The sequence below is a fragment of the Mytilus edulis genome, chromosome 1 (assembly GCF_963676685.1).
Source record: "Mytilus edulis chromosome 1, xbMytEdul2.2, whole genome shotgun sequence".
Lineage (NCBI taxonomy): Eukaryota > Metazoa > Mollusca > Bivalvia > Mytilida > Mytilidae > Mytilus > Mytilus edulis.
Window position 1 is genome coordinate 13,146,821 of NC_092344.1, and position 14,985 is coordinate 13,161,805.

A 14,985-nucleotide genomic window follows, 5' to 3' on the forward strand; every position below is an offset into this window, starting at 1 on the left:
GGAGAATAATCTTGATCTAAATGCATCGTATCATTTCAATGTATTTTCGCCACTCGTGTCCTTGAAAATTTTAAATATCGAGAGAAATATAAATAAAACAAATGGAGGAAAAGTGTTTTATCCATTCTTTGGTGAACTGCATAATCTATCCGTTTTGGCCGTGGACTTATCTATATATCCCGTTTTTAAGAATAGCGGTTTGAATAAACTAACAAAATTGAATACTTTGAAGTTTGACTATTGTTATTTGGATAAAATGACCAACAAAACATTTTCAGACATGCCAGAAACAGTTGTCAGTATTACTTTCACTGGATGTATAATACATTCAGTTGCAGAGGCTAACTTTCTTGGACCGTTTCCTTTTTTAAATCGCCTTCTGCTTAAACGTGTTTGCGTTGAATACGAATCTGCTTTGAAAATTTTGTATCCGTTCAAAAACAAAACAATGGAAGAGATAAACTTTAATGAGGTTAATCCTGGATATTGCGATGGAGAAGTCAGATCTCCAAATGCTGTTATTATTACTGCTGACATGATTAAATATTTACAAAATATGTGTGTCCGAAAATTGTTTATGATAAAAGTTGGTATTGTTGACTTCAAACCAAAATCACTTCTATTTTACCAATATCCAGAATGTTTTGAAGAAATAGTATTTTCTGGAAATAGATTATCAATCATGAATGGATTCAAAATAATGGAATTAATTACTCTTAGTAAAAAAGTATCTAATCTTTCAAGATTTCAATTGTCCGGTATTCTTGAATCAAATACTTCGCTTCATGAAAGTACTGCATCTTTGGGGATTAGATCCGAGTTTATAGAAGAAGGATCAACTCGATATTCAAATTTGAACAAGCGTAGGAAAGATAAATTTCAAATTACAGTTCCATTCCCTCAAAATCTAAAATCCTTAATGTTGAGCAATTTTGTTGGAGTTGAAGGCACTGTACCACAAACAATTACTTTCGATAATATCAGCAGTTTGGTTTCGCTTGATCTGTCCTATTTCAGAATGAATCATTTTCCTGATGTTTTGTTTACTGGTACAAATAAATTAAAATACGTAGACCTCTCTGGAATTGATTCTACTTTGTATGCAGGAAAAGAAAACATTCCGTTGTTCCAAAAAATTAAGGAAATAACATTAAAACAGGCAAACCTTCGGACAACTCTCAAAAGTAGTAGCCGCATCTTCAGCCTAGTACCAACAATAACAAAGCTAGATATTTCAAATAACTTCTTGCGGTTTGTACCAAATGACGCTTTCAAATCTAATCAGAATCTATGTAACCTTAATATTGGCTACAATTTGTTTTCTGAAATACCAATAGCTGTCATGACATTGTCGAAGCTAAGCCATCTTACATTGGAACGTAATACTCTCCAAACAATCAATTCAACATTAAGAGATTGGTTTGATATGCAGAATGAACGAATGAAAACAAAACTAACATTAAATTTAATTGGAAATGTTTTCAAATGCACTTGCGAAAATTCTGATTTTATTTTGTGGCTTTTTCGTACAAAGATTATATTTGACAATAAGAACATAACATTCAAGTGTTCATTGGTGAATGGAACCCTTACGAATACAAGAAGGGTTTATGAAGAATTTCATCAACTTTTTAGAGACTGTAAAAGTGAAATTTGGCTTCGTGTTGGAGTTTGTTTGTTAGTTGGATTCATCGCATTTACTTTACCAATTGCAATTATAGTTAACTTTAGGTGGCGAATAGCATATTGTATATACCGTACATTTAAAAAGGTTGTCGAAAAAAATATGAAATCCAAATTTAGATATGACATATATTTATCTTGTGCAGATGATAGTTTAGGCTGGGTAAAAAATACTTTGATTCCAAAACTTGAAAATTCATGGGAAATGTCTGTGTGTATAGAGGATCGAGATATCTTAGCTGGAAATATACGAGGGGATGCAATTGCACAGTCAATAATGGAAAGCCGAAACATCATATTTATCATTTCTGGAGCATTCAGTGATAAAATTTGGGGAGATTTCGAGATTCACACAGCTAAATACGAGAAATATACAAGAAATCTTCACAAAATCATTGTAATAACAAGAAATGTCAGCGTAGAGAAGTTTCCTTTGGAACTTGGCTTAATTATCAATGACGTGGTACTCATTGATTGGTCAGACGAGGAAAGTGATAATGTTTGGGACAAATTGCGAATGACGCTTTTTTCAGAATATGTATGAAATAGCTGTTTTTAGTATAAAAAGTTTTCTATATTACAATAAATAATTATTAGAAACAATGAAAGACATGTAAATTGTAAAATAAAACCAGTCCCTACTGTCCATAAAAACGCTAGTACATAAGGAGGAAGATGGCTGGTATTTATAAGACTGAAAATTATTAACTTTAGAATTCAAATGTCAAACAAATTTATAAAATAGAAAGACTTATTAGTATCCAGAATATTTTTTTGGGGCATGTTTTTCCTTATATGCTAGAGTTTTATTTTAAATCTACAACAATTATAAGCCTTTAAACTCTATGTTCTATTTTTTAAAAGAATACGTTTTGTATGCTTTCATATTACAATCCTTTTTAACATTCACTAAGGATCATTCATGTGAATCGATAACTGCAATAGATAGTCAATAGACAGCTTTCATCATGAAACTTTTCACATATTTTAACAATTCATCAATTATGTCTTTTAAATAAATAAACAATATACATCAAATTGTAGGTATTTTCATTTCCTTGCACTTGATAATGCTTCTTGTACTGACACGATTTATAACATACACACGACGGGTGCCACATGTGGAGCAGGATCTTTTCACCCTCTGGAGCACCTGATCTGAGATGACCCTCAGCTGTTTGGCGGGTTAGTGTTGCTTAGTCTTTAATTTCATATGCTGTGTTTTGTGAGCTATTGTTTGTCTGTTGATCTTTAGCCATGACGATAGCAGTTTATTTTTTGACTAATGAGTTGAGTATGTCTCTGGTATCGTTCACCACTCTACTATACATGATTACTCTAGCTTTGAACCCAGCCTCGCTTCCATTGAAATAATGTGATTTTTTATTTGATTTTGTTTGTTACCTCGAAATGTCTATTCTAAGTAAAAAAATGTCTTTAAAAAAATGACCTTTAATTGTCGTTTTTAATAAAAATACTAATTTTGAGATGACATGTCCTACTTGTGAACAAAATATGATTAGGGGCTTTCAATTTTACTCAAACACTTTGAAAATATTCACAAAATATCAATGTTTAAGTAAGACTTTTAAGGCTTATGATATGCTTACGACAAGACACATTCACAATTCACTTGTTTGAACAGGAACGTAAATAAATGGCATTACCTCGTTGACAAATATAAACCTGCCATTTTACAGCTTATGACAAAACCTTTCGGAGGCAACGAATGCAAGTCTTCTCCGTTTTTTATAAGATTTAAACTTTGTGTGCAACAACTCATAAACCTGGCTCATAAATAGGTACACCAACCGCTTGTTTCGTCTTCAAAATACACATCGATGAATTTTGCTATGGCATGTGAATAATATCAATTCGAAGTAACTTATTTCGGTTGTATTTCACTGGTAAGAAGAAATACATTTTATAACTAGGGGTTAAGTACTGTTATTATATGCTTAGTAGTTAATACAAATAAAGTGCATGTATATCATGTATATGCTGTGGCTTTTTTCAATATCAGACACCGTATCAATCCTCAAACAATACAATCCATCGGTGTCTCGGGTGAATCCAGATGTGATATTGAAAAGCCATATAGATGCTACCAATGGAAAGCTGTACAATATTTCTTCGTTTAAGACAGCTTAATTTTTGAAATAACGACTGGTTGAAAACAACTAGTGTAATATGATTTCTATTAAAAAAGAGGGACAAAAAATACCAGAGGGACAGTCAAACTCAGTAATCGAGAAAAAAATGTAAACGTCATGGCTTAAATTAAAAGGACAAACAGACAAACCATAGTTCACATGACACAACATAGAAAACTAAGGAATAAACAAGCATTAACATAACACTTGAAAGTTCGATAGATTTAATCTGTAGCACACTTTATCAATAGTTTGAAAAGTTAAGCATAAAATGTTTCAGTTTGTTAAACCATTTATAGAATTTTCAAAGTTCTAATTTCTTTCTTGATTGAAAACTTCATTATATCATATTTACATGATTTTATGAACTGAAAGTTGCAGACTGTACGCGTTCCATATATAAGACCGTGTCAACATGTCGGAAGAACGTTTTTATATTAAAATCTACAATGTTCACTTAGTAAACACAAACCACGGGTTCGAATGTATGTCTATTATAGATTTTTTTTAATTTACCGATTGACTTTAACCAAATACTTCATAAACTGTTCATATTTCCGGAGACTGGTCTAAATTTATAAATAATGATTTAGATTAATAAAGAGTATTCAGTTCCCATAAATTATACAGTTTCTTCAAAAGAAAATAGGGTATTAATTGATTTTTGTAGTTTATTCCTTTTCTTGTCATTAATGTATCGTACGATTTTGAGTTCATATAAGTATTGCTAATTTTTGCAATTAAACTGTATCAAAATATTTTCGAAATGGAGGCTTTTTTATTTCAGCTTTTATAGTTAATTATTACTGCACGATGTTTATATGACCCTGATTCCCTTATAATGGTATTGTTCTAATGATCAGGTGTATGTGTAGATGTTGTAATATTTGTAAATATCATAAATATTGTAATGATTATGTCTCATTTAGGTGAATCATTACAAAACAAAATCATTGAACATTGCTTAGACCAAGTATCTTTAATTGATTCAATACCATTTCAACGGTTCCAAAGATTCATATTAATTATATCGCGATAAGTTTCAAAATATTCAACAATTAAATGTTGGTCTCTAATTTACGGACGCCATCACGAGTTGGTTGACCGTTATGGAATAACCGTTTCACAAATGATATCGGATATGTTCCTTACGTCGTAACTACAATCCCCTTCCCTTTCATGAATGTGACCTACCGAATTAGACCATATACCGGATTTGTTATCACATAGGCAACACGACGGGTGCCGCATGTAGAGCAGGATCTGCTTACCCTTCCGGAGCACCTGAGATCACCCCTAGCTTTTTGGTGGGGTTCGTGTTGTTTATTCTTTAGTTTTCTATGTTGTGTCGTGTGTGTTGTTGTTTGTTTGTCTTCTTCATTTTTTAGCCATGGCGTTGTCAGTTTGTTTTAGATTTATGAGTTTGATTGTCCCTTTGGTATCTTTCGTCCCTCTTTTTTAGTCTTTAAGGATGATTTCATTTTTTCCTTGTTTACATATATTTGTCATCTATCGTCAACACATTTGTGAAAAAAGAACCCTTTTCATTTAGAAATCGACAACCATGTTTTATAATGCAATCGAAATGTTTGATATAATTATTTCTCATCTAGATATAAAAACTAAAAGATTTGTAAAATGAGTTCTAATAAGACTTCGATAGGAATCTGTTTAACGCCACTTTCAACACTATTGTGTTATTTCGTGGTGGTCAGTTTTTATAATAACAGGAAGCCAAAGTGCCCGGAAAGAACCAACGACCTTCGGCCAGAAAACTGACAATTCTATTGAATTATGATTGGAGTCGAGCGCACCTGCCACCTAAGGTATTTTAATTCACAATCTTTGTGTTCACAGACCAGTGATACAGTAGTTTGAATACTTGGACCAATAGGTCACCGATGCCCTTTCAAACTGAGACAACTTTCTACCAGAGACCAAATGACAAAAACGTTAGTAACAACAGGTCCCTGTACAGCATTTTAATAATGCCCAAAAAGCCGTATCGTCAAGCGATTTATAAAAGGTACCTCCGTGCCAATGTGATAGAAAATACTCAAGTCCTGTTGTATGTACAAACTAAAACTATAAATATCATACACGGCAACAAACAACAACAAGCGGATTACGGGCTCCTGGCAATGGACAGGCATAACAGCGTTTGGCGGGATATAACATGTTTAGTAATAGTAAAAGTTCAATGATAAGTTAATATTGATATTAAAAGACCTCCGAACAAAAAGGGGTGTTCAGATGCCCAAGCCCGAAGGGCGAGGGGATTTGAACAGCCATTTTTGTGAGGAGGTCTTTTAATGTCAATATTAACTTAATCATGGAACTTTTACTGACTTACAAACCGTCAAAAATATAAGAAAAGTACATAAAAAGCACTTGCAGAAACCTAATTCCCCTGAATTGGACGAGTCTAAATGTGTTCAACTTAGATGATAGTTAAACAGTACTCAGACTGATATATACAATTAACAGTTACCAAATTGCAATGACAACGGACCGATTTAACGGCATTACATCATATAATTATTTATTTATCATAATTTGTTTAGCATTAAAATAACACCAAATGAAAGTTTTACCAAATTAGGGGGTTAATTTATATTTTTTAGTCAACTTTTCAAAATAACGATTTCTTATTTAATAAATGAGGCAATTAAAAACCCATACAGACCTCATTTATAACTGACCAATGAATATTCTGGCCAACAACTTCTTGCTATATATACTTGATAATTTTGATCTGTCAGTAATCATGAAATAGATTCGTAAAGATCAGACCTTAGAAAACAGTAAGTAAACTCTTCCAACAATATTCATCCGGTAAATGTTCATTTTATTTCTGATTCGGTAATTTTCCTACATTACGTTACATGCGAATGCAAAATAATTAGTTTTGTCTATTCAGTCCAATTAATTAATAGATCTTGCTTTTAAAAAAAATAAAAACTATGCATGCAAACTTCAATGAATAAAACCTTACTAATAACATTAACGAGACCAATTTTTCTGCACCAGATGCGCATTTCGACAATACATGTCTCTTCAGTGATGCTCGTGGCCAAAATATGTAAAATCCAAAGCTTATATAAAAGATGAAGAGCTATAATCTAAAAATTCCAAAAAGTATAGCCAAATCCGTGAAAGGAATCAGAGCTTTGCATGAGGGAGATACATTGTACATTCCTTAATTTATAAAAAAAAAAAAATGAGGTTTCACTGGCCCGATCAAAACGTGTTAGGTGAGATATATATTCGCAAGTTCAATGTATTATATGTAAACTCTTTAATGTAGTCGTCCGTTATTCCCTTTTGATGTCTAAACGAAGCAAAATCACTTGAAAAAAAAACTATCTTTCTTAGTTTTATCCTTGCCTGACAAAAAAATCATATGTTATAAATCGTATTAAAACAGTTACTGTAGATAAGAACCATAGATATAGTAAAAAAATATTTAAACCTTTTTAATAAGCAGTCAGTTATGTCATAAATTGAAGTGACCCCCCCCCCCCCCCCTAAAAACCCATAAAAATTTAAATGGAAATTGTACATTATAGCATTTTATAAGATCTTGTCTTTGTGTGCGAACGGGTCAAACAAAGACGTTAATTAAATTTGTATTCTATTTCAACGCTAAACACGTGGCATCATAGAGTAAGAGCACAGACTGGCAGGCTCAGACTCTGAATCAGAAATGTGTCCGGGTCGGTTGATTTTTCTTCCTGCGAACTAATATATTGTGAACTTTCGCAATACAAAAACCGTCTCATCCCGCTAAAATGTTTAACCCCGCCACATTATTTATGTATGTGCCTGTCCCAAGTCAGGAGCCTGTAATTCAGTGGTTGTCGTTTGTTTATGTGTTACATATTTGTTTTTCGTTCATTTTTTTTTTTATATAAATAAGGCCGTTAGTTTTCTCGTTTGAATTGTTTAGCATTGTCATATAGGGGCCTTTTATAACTGACTATGCGGTATGGGCTTTGCTCATTGTTAAAGGCCGTACGGTGACCTATAGTTTTTAATGTATGTGTCATTTTGGTCTCTTGTGGGCAGTTGTCTCGTTGGCAATCATACCACATCTTTTTTATATCAGCGTGTCGGTCAAGTAAAAAACGAGATTAATACTCTTATGATATTTACATGTTATCGTCCTGAGTATCAATTTTAAGTGAAGGGTTTTTCTTTTACTGGTTTATATTACAACTTCTTAAATTTTCACCGATCAAAATTAAAATAGGGCAGGTGAAATTTTTTAACCAAACACTTGTGATTGTTGGGAAATCTTTGACGGTAAATAATATTAAATCAAGTGTGCCTTTTCGGATACATAATATTTGACGGTAAATATTATTGAATTAACTCCGTATAACTATTATTTAGTCATGGGTCGTTTTTGAGCTGATTATTCTGTATACGCATCTTTCTATAAAAAATAAGACTGAGTGTTGACTCTAAATATTTTGATTTATCTGTTTCTTTTGGTTGCTGTCGCATTAATGTATACCTTTATCTCCTTTTATTCAAAACCAAACGATTCATTTGGGTGTAGAAATATTGACATCTCTTGACCTCTCCCGTCCCACAGTATACCCTTGCTACATGGGTGCGTTCGTTTTGCTTATCGGATATATAAATACGCAGCTTTGTCCGATCGAAATATAGTTGGAATGTATATCCGATGCCTTGTGTTGTGAAAATTTCACGCTCTTTATACCTTAAAAACATAAGAGGGAAAGACGATCTACGCACGAGTTGAATGATTGAAACAACAAGTAAGGTCATCTAAAACTTTTCAAATAAGTCGCATGGACAATTATAGTAAGTCTGTAGATGAAAAAAATATAACAAAACCGATCAGCCAGACAATATAATATAAATTGAAACGCCCAAAATAAGTTTATAAATTGTTGTCAACATTTTTTTTTTCATTTTTTGGGGGGCTTTTATTACAACTATTATACCAGTCTGAGATTTAAATAAACTTGAAACAGCAAATGTTGTCACCTAGACGAGACAGCAGTCATTACATACACTTCAATATAAGAGTTATTGCCACTCAATGAAGATTTTTTCTGTTCTTACCCCCTCCCCCTATATTAGTTTTTCTGGAAAGGATACAATGTAACCCCTGATGTGTACTACGACAACGTTTTTTAATGTTAAATACAAAAAAATTAAATGCAAAGGGGAAAATGATGGAAGAAATGCTAAGATTTACGCTTAAAAATTCAAATGTAAATACAAATGAAATATATAAAAATTGGAAAACTGTTTGAGATGATAATCAACTGAGGACAAATGATTATACATCACTAAATGAAGCTGATTAATTTATTGCTCCTTTGTGTCCAGTGGCAAATATGTCATGCGTATTCACGATTCGATGCAAAGTGTATCAATCTGAAGCAAATGCTTACAAATTTAGAGTGGCACTTTTTAAAATAAGACAGAGCGATTGCTAGAGGTAAAACGTATGCCATAATAGAATAGATTATGATCGAACTCTTAAGTTTTAAGCTATTAGCGGCCTCCTTTCCTCTTTTTTCTTCACGATAGACGAATGCCAAAAACAAAACGTCATGAATTTACATTAAAAAACGGTCCCTTTAAGTAAAGGAGATATGGACTTTTTCTTATAAATAAATTCCTATTCCAGCCAACATCTCCCGGTTCGGGACAGGTTATAATTTCCACAAAATACCGTTCGATTATTGATCGGAGATATTTAAGCAACCAAAAGCACTTTAAATAAAAAAAAAATAAAAATTGTAAATTATGGTATTTTGCTGGATGTTTTTCCCGATCCTAGTTCGGACCCCCTGATTTTAAGAGGGCGTATCTAATTAGTCAAGCCCGATTAACTTTAAGTATATTGAACCTCAACTTAAAGACCTACACCGGGTAAATAAGTTGGAGGTACAATAAGTAGACAATAAAAATCCTTTGTGAAATGAGATCGTCCCAGGTATCTTAGATAATTATTTTGCGTTGAATAACAATGAAAAATGCACGAGCAGGTTTGTAACGGTCGGTCAACCCTCCTATAACCTCGGGCATTAGTGTAATATCATCATATAAGAACCAGCATGTAAATACAATAGCTGAAAAGAGCTAGACTAATCAAAGTGATCGAAAGCATAAAACAACTTATAAAACCACGAATAAAAGACACTTAAAACTAATCACAGAGTTCTCGCAGTTACACAAAGCGACTTTCCAATGTTTTACATTGTCATATCGGGGCCTTTTATAGCTGACTATGTGGTATGGGTTTTGCTCATTGTTGAAGGCCGTGCGACGACCTATAGTTGTTAATGTCTGTGTCATTTTGGTCTCTTGTGGACAGTTTTCTCATTGGCAACATCCCACATCTTCATTTTTATAATTAAAGCCCAAAAATAAATAAATAGAAAATAAAGTAATTTAGATAGAATATCAATCAGTACGTATACACACCTTAGGGATTTGGCATAAAGACGTCCCTAAAAGACTTTGAAAACATAACATAGTAGATTGCAAAAAACAACGATTTTGTAGAACCGTGAGTATCAATTACTGTATGGTAATAGATATGTTGTTATGTTATGATATATATGTTTTAAAATCTTACAGATATTACAATTATGTATTGATAATCTTTGAGTAACGAAGGATAGCAAAGGGAAGAAAGATACCAGAGGGACAGTCAAACTCATAAATCGAAAATAAACTGACAACGCCATGGCTAAAAATGAGTGTGACTGTCTCTTTAGTATCTTTCGTCCCTCTATTATCACTGAACTAGTATACATTTTTGTTTAGGGGACTGTTGAAGAACGACTCAGGGTGCGGGAGTTTTTCGATGCATTGAAGACCAATTGGTCGCCTTCGGCTGTTGTCTGCTCGTTGGTCGGGTTGTTGTCTCTTTGACACATTCCCCATTTCGATTCTCAATTTCATACACTTCAATTTCACACGAAAAAAAACTATACTTAAACCCTGTTGTTAACAATTCCTATTTCGGGACTGTGGTGTTCTTTGATTCCGTCTTTCTGTATTTATATGTTCCAACTTGTTCGCATATGCCCATGTAAGTAATGCCGTATATATTTCTATGAACGTAATCTATGCGTCATTGGTAAATTATTAAATGACGCTTTTCATTACAATAAATTACTAAAAATTTTGAATAAAATTTGAGAGATAAAAAGTTTTTAAGATGTTTGGCTGTGTAATCATGGTAATTGACAGGATTTCACCTTCTAATTTTGACGGTAGCAAATCGATTCTTTTATCAAAAAGTGAAATATTGAACTCCAAGGAAAAATTGAAAACGGGAAAGTTATTTGATAATGGACGTCATACTCAACTCAAAAATATGCACTACAAACTAAAATTAAAAATCATAGAACACTAACAAAGGCCAGAGGCTCCTGAATTGAGACATTCCCAAAAATGCGGCGGGGTTAAACACGATGTTTTTATTTAGATCTCAATTTGCAACCCTCCCCTATACCTGTAGCCAATGTAGAAAAAACAAACGCACAACAATACGCCCAGTAAAACGCAGTATGAATATATGTTGTTATGTAGAGAATTTTAGGTTTTCCCTGATCAAGCAATTGTAATTTTTTAAATCAAGACTCAAGGGAAATATTGCATTATCCGAAATGTCGGTTACTCTTTTATTTGAGTTTCACACAATCAATTTTTGCACATTACATATCCTTATTTCGAAATTTTCCTTTACTGTGAGTGTTGAGGAAGACCGTTTATTTTTACATGTCTTGCTGGTCATATAAGTGATTTTTTTATTTTACTAATCTCTATTTTGCAAATAATGTATAAGGAAACTAAAAACAAAACAGAAAATTATTTTAACATAATTAACACAAAAATTCAAATAATATTTTATTGGATGAATCTAAAGTTTAACGTTCGTTTTCTACAACAAAACAGGAAATAATAAAAAGGTTAACACACAAAATATGGTTTGTTTATCATTAAATGAAAACACATAAGGAAGTAATCAAATTACATGATACAAGGCCAATTGTTTCAAAAAATCAATTGATCAACATGTACATTTTTCTTATATGTTTGCTTATAACTATCAGTCTGTCTAATGTCTACTGTGGTTTGTGTCACATAACAGGTAAAGCAAAAAGAAAAGTTGCCGACTGTTCTTCGAAAGGATTTTCGAATGTTCCAAGGGATTTACCAGCTGATATAGTAAAACTAGATTTAAGACGCAATTCAATCGTCAATATACCAGCAAAAGCGTTCATACGTTATCGGAACTTGCAGGAATTAATTCTTGATGGAAACAGGATTGCATCTCTAGAGGAAAATACGTTCGCAGGGCTAGAAAAGTTGAATAGTTTGTCTATGCAAGATAATAACCTTGACCTGAATGTATCGTATCATTTTAATACTAGTATATTTACGCCACTCGTATCCTTGAAAACTCTAAAAATAGAGAGAAATATGAATAAATCGAATGGAGGGGAAGTGTTATATCCATTCTTTGGTGAACTGCATAATCTATCCGTTTTGGCCGTGGACTTATCTAAATATCCCGTTTTTAAGAATAGCGGTTTGAATAAACTAACAAAGTTGAATACTTTGAAGTTTGACTATTGTTACTTGGATACAATGACCAACAAAACATTTTCAGACATGCCAGCAACAGTTGTCAACATTACTTTCACTGGGTGTATAATACATTCAGTTGCAGAGGCTAACTTTCTTAGACCGTTTCCTTCTTTAACTCGCCTTCTGCTTAAACGTGTGTGCGTTGAATACGAATCTGCTTTGAAAATTTTGTATCCGTTCCAAAACAAAACAATGGAAGAGATCAACTTTAATGAAGTTAATCCTGGATTTTGTGATGGTGCCGTGAAATCTCCAAATGCTGTGATTATAACTGCTAATATGATGAAATATTTACAAAATATTTGTGTCCGAAAACTGTTGATGATAAAAATTGGTATTGTAGACTTCAAACCACATTCACTTCTATTGTACAATCATCCGGGATGTTTTAAAGTCATGGTATTTTCTGGAAATAGATTTTCAATCATGAATGGATTCAAAATAACGGAGTTGATTACTCTAAGTAAACAACTAACTAGTCTTTCAAGATTTCAATTTTCCGGTATTCTTGAATCAAGTTCACCTTATGAAAGTACTGCCTCTTCAGGGATTAGCACAGAATGTGGAGTAACTAGATATTCAATTTTGCACAACAATAGGAAAGATGCAATTCAGGTTACAGTTCCATTCCCACAAAACCTAAAATCCTTGATGTTGAGCAATTTCATTGGAGTTGAAGGGACTGTACCACAAACAATTAAATTCAACAATATCAGCAGTTTGACTACACTTGATCTGTCCTATTTCAGAATGACTCATTTTCCTGACATTTTGTTTAACGGAACAAATAGATTAATAGAAATTGACTTGTCCGGAATTGACTCTACTTTGTATTCGGGAAGAGATAATATTCCGTTGTTGACAAAAGTAAAGGTAATTAGATTAAAACATGCAAGACTTGGGATAACTTTTAAAAGACGTCGAAAGATTTTCAGCTTAGTACCAGCGATAACAAGGCTAGATATTTCATATAACTTTCTGCGCTATGTACCAAATGATGCTTTCAAATCTAACATTAACCTGTTCACTCTTAATATGAGCTACAATTTATTTTCTGAAATACCAATAGCAGTTATGGCATTGTCGAAGCTTAGACATCTCAATTTGGAACACAATACTCTCCAAACAATAAATTTAACATTACGAAATTGGTTTGATTTGCAGAATAAACGAACGAAAATAACATTACATTTAGTTGGAAATGTTTATAAATGCAATTGCGAAAACTCTGATTTTATTCTGTGGCTTTTTCATACAAAGATTAAATTTGATAATAACAACATAACATTCAAGTGTTCGTTGGTAAATGGAACGATAACTAATACAAGAAAAGTTTATGAAGAATTCCACCAACTGTTTAGTCATTGTAAAAGTGAAATTTGGCTCCGTGTTGGGATTTGTTTGTTGGTTGGATTCGTCGCATTAACTTTACCAATTGCAATTGTAGTTAATTTTAGGTTGCGAATAGCCTATTGTATATACCGTACATTCAAAACAGTTGTCGAAAAGGATATGCAATCTAAATTTAGATATGATATTTATGTATCTTGTGCAGATGATTGTTTGGGCTGGGTAAAAAACACTTTGATTCAAAAACTCGAAAATTCATGGAATATGTCTGTATGTATAGAGGATCGAGATATTTTAGCTGGACATATTCGAGCGGATGGAATTTTACAGTCCATCCAGGAAAGCCGAAACATAATATTCATAATTTCAGAAGCATTCATAGGTAAAAGTTGGGGAGAATTCGAGATTCACAGAGCTAAGTACGAAAAATATACAAGAAAGCTTCATAAAATCGTTGTTATAACAAGAAATGTTAGTGTAGAGAAGTTTCCTTTGGAGCTTGGTTCAATTATCAATGACGTGGTACTCATTGATTGGTCAGACGAAAAAAGTGATTATGCATGGGACAAATTGCGAATGGCGCTTTTTTCAGAATATGTATAAAATTAGTTTTTATAGTGTTTATAATATAATGAACCACAATAAATTATTAGTGGAAACAATTAAAGACATATTAAAATTATGTAAAGAGATCCAGGTTTCAAAGATAATATTAGTTTTTACTGATGGTTTTTGTACATAAACATTGATAATACCACTATCTTACTGCAACTTTTCACTTATTTACAATTAATTAAGTACCTTCAGTGATATTCGGGGTCAAATTATTTGGACGTCCACAACATGTAACAACTGTTGGAGAGCTGGTTAAATTAATAGTATAAACTGAACAAAAATAAAAGAAACGTACATTTTACCTGATAAATTTTTCATACAAAAAATTTACGACGAATGCAAAGTAAAATATCACATTACCATAATGTGATCATAATATCAGACACAATTCTCATGGCTACCAATGCACAAAACATTGTCAAACTGAAATTCTTTTCAAAAACTTTGAAAAAATTATGTTGTTGTACAGGATCAACTCCTTGTTAATTGAGCGTAAGCATAATTTCACTGAGTCTGCGGCAGAATCTGCTTACCG

The 14,985-nt window shown here is 32.6% G+C and overlaps 1 protein-coding gene across 1 annotated transcript; it reads left to right on the forward strand.

The window, feature by feature from the left end:
• Positions 1-448: 448 nt before the first annotated feature.
• Positions 449-2,227, forward strand: LOC139496780 (uncharacterized). Its single transcript, XM_071288433.1, has 2 exons — positions 449-1,379; positions 1,830-2,227. The coding sequence occupies exons 1-2, from the start codon at positions 449-451 to the stop codon at positions 2,225-2,227; spliced, it is 1,329 nt and encodes a 442-aa protein (XP_071144534.1).
• The last annotated feature ends 12,758 nt before the right edge of the window (positions 2,228-14,985 follow it).